General features: G+C 39.6%; 1 protein-coding gene across 1 annotated transcript; it reads right to left on the bottom strand.

The window, feature by feature from the left end:
* Nucleotides 1-242: 242 nt before the first annotated feature.
* On the bottom strand, nucleotides 243-6,283 carry LOC118334174 (cytochrome P450 7B1-like; the record flags this gene model as incomplete). The annotated part of the gene is given in 3 exon segments (XM_035669996.1): nucleotides 243-854; nucleotides 1,323-1,459; nucleotides 6,159-6,283. Coding segments are annotated over 3 exon segments (820 nt in total), but the record flags the coding sequence as incomplete, so codon positions are not given.
* Nucleotides 6,284-6,612: the final 329 nt, after the last annotated feature.

Here is a 6,612-nt window from a genome sequence, read left to right as displayed (position 1 = left end):
CTTCTCAAGCAGATCACAACATGTCTATTTCAAGATTGGGGCCAGAAAACTTGATCGTTACACCCCTACTCTGAATACTTTGAGAGTCAGCATTAGTATCTTTAAACCATTTTTCTTGAACCATAACAAAGTAGTTTGGTTACCTAACCAGACCTGGACCACAGAGGTCGCAGATCAGATGAAATTATTTACTCTATCACTATTTTGATGGATGATTGGTAATCATGATCAAACTTGTCCACCTGCTTTATCGACGTCCCTCAGTGTGTCGTACTGGTCCAATAGCTCCGATCGTCTCTTGATGAAATGTGAAGTGTTCGACCAACACGACATCCTGTGCGGCAGGAAGTAGTTGATCAACTTCTCGCGGATCACCTTGGTCTGCCTCAGCAGCCTAATGGGGACCTGAGCAATGAGCAGTGGAAACATGGAGTCAAACCTGACAAAGTCCTCCCTCAGCGTCCTCATCTCGCTGTGGCGGCTGGCAGACGCTGGCTTGCCGTAGATGGTGAGGAAGGTGGCCTCGAACATGACGGAGTTACAGAACTCGTACATGCTGCTGCTCTTCCAGCCGTCCTCCTCCCCTGGCCTCTCAGCCAGGTGGTCCTGACGAAACACCAGCATGAGGTTACCCATCATGCTCTCTGTGAGCGCTGTGAGGTTGTCACCCTGGAGCAACTGGAAAGTGCGGATGATCTCATCGTGCAGGCCGGGTGAGTTCCTGCTCATGACGGGGGGGTAACCGAACACCAAGGGCGCCACCTTATCGGACAACTCGTGGAAGTCCAGCTGCCGGCCATGTTTGATGATGCTTGGATACATTAAAGGGTTCATGATGAAGGTCATGTATTTACCTGCAGGACAGAGGACAGCTGAGTGAGGACAAAATCTGATAACGAGACTCATTATCAAACTATTCTCAGAAAGAAAAAGGGTTTAAAAGAATGGGTGTGAATCATAGTGTCTCTGTTGTCGGTGTTGGTTTGTGTTGGTGGATTTATCATATTTATTCAGTGTGTTCGGCCTTGGTCACTCCAACTAATACTAAATAATAATAACAATAATAATTGTTTATTATATAGCACCTTTTAAAAACAGACAGTTTACAAAGTGCTTTGACAGACAAAGCAAAATGATCATTGTGATAAACAAAATCAAATTAAATATAAAACTAAAGAATATTAGAAGCCATAATAGCCAAATAAAAGGAAAATAATGAGGAGACAAACGGACAACATTACATTCAACTGGGACTGAATCAGTTAGCTAACTAAGTAACTGATCAGGCCTCCAGTTTACCCAACATGAGTTTAAATACCAACCGGCTATGTGCACGGTAAATATGTCTCCAAACTTCTTCTTCTGTTCTTCAAGAAATGAATAGGCATCTCTTCCAAACTCCAGAGCCTTCCCAATGTAAGGAATCCAACCTTTAATCAGCGGAGGCTCGTCCTCTCTTCTGCAAAAGAGAGAAAACATCATCAGTTTCAGTCCCTAAATGTTTGTTAGTGTGACACTTTGAACACATTAGTCCTGAACACCATTGTTAAAGGATCTTATCTTGGACTCTGGACTTCAGGTCCACGCCCTGCCTCTCTCTGTAACTCACTCTGTTGTTGTTCTCTCTATTATTTGAGTTGCTGCGCTCACTGTTTACTGTGGAGTTGTTCCATACAGCTGAGCAGTGCTGGGGGTGATAATGATGAGTAAAACACACACAGCTGATTATAATTACTGTAGCGGATTTACAAGTAGAAGTCAAGAAGTCTACAAATAGTTATTGCAACGTCCTCTCTTCCCACAGTTAATACTTTATTCTTTCACTTTCTTCTTAAACAAACAAAAAACTTCCTGTCTGTCCTCCATTCGCCTGACTTTCCCAAAGGAGGAATGAAAACAGTAAAACACATAATCAGACCCTCTTTATTTTTTTTAAGTTATTTTTTTTTTTACTTTTATTGACTTTATTGGATAGTGACAGCTGTAGATTGACAGGAAAGGTGGGTAGAGAGAGAGGGCATGACACGCAGCAAAGGTCCCCAGGTCGGATTCGAACCTGCGCCGCTGCAGCAACTCCGTACATGGGTCGCCAGCTCTACCAACTTCCAGTTTAGTTTTTTTCATTAAAAAATGAATAATGATAGAAGGAACTGATAAAAAACAAAAACGTTAAATATTTGATTGTTTTTTTACATTTTTTAAAATTCCCTTTTGTCACATTGATGACAGATTATCCGTCTGTTTTACTTTTGGACATGAGAGTTGGAACAGTTATTTGTCAGGTGATTTGAGCCTGTATGGAGGAGGACTGGTTCACATTGTTACGACTTCCTTCTGATGAAGCAGATAAAACACGTCTGAAGTCCTTTGATTTGCTTTCTTGTGATGGAGTTAAACTGAGTCTCCTCCTGCTTCCAGTCTCTCTGTATATACTAAAGAATGTGATTATCAGATTTCCTCCTGAGACAGGATGTCCTGCTGCCGACCCACTTTCATTACACACACACACACACACACACACACACACACATTTTTAATTCTATAAAATATCTAAACTCATTGAATAAGCCGGAACAATCAGTAATAATAAGAATGACTTGAATAAATCATCAATTATCAAAATAGTTGCAGATTAATGTTGTTTTAAACGTACAGTGTGTAATTTCTGCCACTATGGGGTCTCTTACATTAAAACATACAGCTTTTATTCTGAAAGGGACACAATGAGAGTGAACCAACAGATCAATGAGACACACCGTCAGTTATTATTAAAATATTGATCATTGAAATTGATTGATCTTTTATTATATAAATTAAAAAACATTCTTGATCAAGTAGCTTTAATAATTTTAAGTGACACTGTCTTAATTTTGTGCGTTTTATTTGTCCTGTGAAAAAAGTCAAAAGTATTTAATCAGGAATGTTTCAGTAAAAAGGTCAAAGTTGCTTCATCATAAATCTTTTTGACTTGCAAAGCTGGGTTTGTATTACTTAAAATGTTTGATGTTATACTAAAATAAATACCTTATCGCATTACTTGGACTCCCAGATTCTGCAGAAGAGGTGAGAGACCTTTCAGAAGCTTGTTTATGGATACAAAAGGATTGGTAAGTTGGGAATGAAAGTGAATGAAATGAAAGGTGGAACAAGACTCTATTTGTTCTTGAAGCCAAGGCTCTCTGATGGGAAACAAGTGAGTTGTATTTGTTTAACTTGTTTTAGAATCATGTTCTGCGGTTACAGTTGTTTCATTCATTATTTTATGAATTCGGTTTATTCTGTATGTCTCTGAAAGTTGATCTGATTTTTGTAATGAATATGAATAATAGATGGACTCATAATGCCTCTTTGTTCTCATTCACACTTATAAATAAAAGTATTACATTTGTTACATTACACATTAGTTTTCAGTTTATTCTTGTGACTCTTTGTCCTCAGCCGACCTCCCTGTTGTTGCTGATCTTCTTTCACCACCTGGGGGGGCCGAAGTCTCCAGAAACTATTAAGGGGATTATAATAATCACTTTCTTAGCCACGTGTGTAAATTAGGGTTGTTAAAAAGTGGATGAAATTGTCTTCATAGGCTTTCCTTTCTAACACTAGTCAGGGAGATGTTTGAGTAATCACTTCAGTAACGTAGTTTTCTCTTTCTGTTTCCTTATTCCTTAGTCATGCTACAGTTTGGAGGATCATCTCCCCGCATCAAGCAGGATCAACAACAGTGTTCTGTTGTTCAGTGTTACTTTAACTTTATAAAACCTGGAAAAGTTCAACACCTGGCCTTTTGAATGTGAATGTAACTCGTCGTTTCCCCCAGATCAGTAAAGTTCAAAGATCAATAAAGTTCAAAGATCAATAAAGTTCAAAGATCAATAAAGGTCAATGTGTTTCTGAAACACTAACTCCCAGCAGAACCACAGAAGCAGACGTGGGAGTCAAACTGAAAGCTCTGTGTTTATTTTACCGAGCAGCAGCTGCTTCTCTTTAAGAGCGGGAAAACCCGGCAGGACTGAAACTGACTGTCTCACAGCGGGGGCCAACCCGAGGGTCGGGACCCCTCAGTGGGTCCCCAGATGATGGACCATCAGGAAGCTCCACTGACACTGGATCTTAATTTCTGAGTGTAGTGAAGGTCTTAAAGAGCCGACAACTGTTGGTTCCATGTTTTAAGATGAGGAAGGTTTCAGTCTCCTCATCACTGCACTGTAAAACTACACTGTACATTACCACTGTAGCAGTTACACTTGTAAAATTTTACTATACACTGAATATTCGTAGCATTACACTGTACATTACACTGTAAAACTACACTATACACTACACTGTAAAACTACACTATACACTACACTGTAAAACTACACTATACACTACACTGTACATTACACTGTACACTACACTGTAAAACTACACTTTAAACTACACTGTAAACACCTCATGAGTTAGTTCAACTCAAACTGTTTCAGGATTCATTCATTTAAACATGAAACAATATTCCACTTTAGTACAAATAACTCATTTATTGTAGTTTTTCATGTCATTAAATGGCTTTCTTTCAGGATTTAGCAATAGTAACAAGTGTAATTTATAAAGGTTAAATTAGTTAAATCAACCCAATTAAATGGTGGTAAAGTGGTAAAGTGCCCTCTTTGATGCCCCTGTGGTGACCATGTGGTGCCACTGTGTATGAATAAGCAGCATTAATGTTATTTCACTCAGGTTGGTGAAATGAACAATCCAGCAGCATCAAACATAAAAGCATTAAAAAGACTTAAAGTAGAAACAGTGACGGTCAGGAAAGTGTTGGTATTTTAATCTACAGCTTCAGATTCTATAAGACTTTATCTGAAACACATTGAGCCCAGTTCCAGTGGAGGGAAACCTAGCGACTGCAACTCCCCATGAGTTATTAAATACTCCATTAACAGTATCAGAGCACATGTTGGTACTGACTGTACAGACCTCAGCTGAGGGGTGGGGGGGTGCTTCTCAACCTCATCAGTAAAGACATATTCAGAGGATAAAAAACTACTTGCTTCTTCTTCCTGCAAATGTCATTTTAATCTTTAGCATCTTGCATATGAAAGTTTAGCATTGTTGTTGTGTTATGGTTGAATGTAAGCTGAATGTACAGGAATCTTTTCTGTGTTTGTACTTGTGTTGTTTTTTATGTTTGTGCCCTGCTGGGATATCATCAAATATCATCAAATAAGTGAACTGAAAAGGTAAATGAGGGTATTAATGTTGCAATAAAATTAAAGTGAATACAGCCTGCAGGCAGCAGATAATCATTAGGCAAGAAAACTCTGCATGAACAACACTGGGATCTGCCCTTATTCTACAGGTCACTGAGCAGCGCCCTCTGTTGGTGATACATCCCGTCATACAACGGTACCGAGGTTCCAACAACCTCTAACAGAACCGGTTCCACTGACTGTATTTACTGTATATTTCATACAATCAACCCAATAATAATAATTCATATTCTTCTGTTGCTTGTCAGAGACCGGGGGGGCGGGACCCCCACTGGGGGGGCGGGAACCACACTGACCTCTCTGTCTCACGTACTACTGTCAGGATACAGTGAAAGCAAATATAACGGTTATCTTCATAAAGGTTACGTACTGCGGCTTTAAATATATGGATTTATATAAATATAAATATTAAATATATATAAATATTATGAACATATATCTCAGCATTTACATCCGTTTGAATATAAACATCCATAAACTCTGAGTCGGTTTAATAATGATAGAAACCAGGACTCACACACACACACACACACACACACACACTGATCACTGTATCTATATATTATTATATTTATAAGAGAGGAAAATGGTTGTGAAAGATTCTTAAATAAAAATATGAAACAACAAGAGAATATTTTCACCTGAAGGAGGTGATTAAATATTGATATATCAATGAATAAGTAGCATTAAAGCTCCATATCAAACAGTTCCAGCTGCTAATACTCCTGTCAGCACTGTAATCCATTACTTTCACTGTAACGGAGTACTCTGAGTAAAGAGCAGTAATCAATAGTTGCAGTAAACACCAAGAGGATCGAACTCTAATGAGTCCGGACTGAAACCCTCAGACTAAAACGCACAGTCCGGACTCAGAGAGGACCAGGACCCGGGTCGAAGCGGACTGACCTGTTCCGGCCGCGGAGGACGCAGAGGATGAGGGACAGCAGGCCGAGCAGGACCAGCAGCAGCGTGGACATGTTTGAGACTGAGTCCCACACGGTCCTCGTCCCCAGAGTCGTCCGAGTCCACACACAGAGCTTCCGGCTCCCGCCTTCAAAATAAAGCTCCTTCCAACCGGCTGCCTGTCTGTTAGAGCTGCAGTGGACCGGTGCTGTCACACATGGGGGTCAAAGGTCACCGTTTAATGTTATATAACATTCATTCATTCATTCTTCTACATGTTTGTACGGTAGCCCAGAGCGGACAAAGCAAAGCCAACCACTGAGTGTCAGTGAGGATCAGTCAGGTTCAATTTACATTGAAGAACTAATTGTTGATTGTTTGGCAGAAAATCTGTTTCATTAATCCTGTTGGCTTTAATAATGACTTTAATAATGACTTTAATAATAACTTTAATAAT

This window comes from Morone saxatilis, unplaced genomic scaffold, assembly GCF_004916995.1.
Source record: "Morone saxatilis isolate NCDOM2014 unplaced genomic scaffold, NCSU_SB_2.0 Contig23, whole genome shotgun sequence".
In the NCBI taxonomy this organism is placed as follows: Eukaryota; Metazoa; Chordata; class Actinopteri; family Moronidae; genus Morone; species Morone saxatilis.
This window is presented reverse-complemented; position numbering and strand designations above follow the sequence as displayed.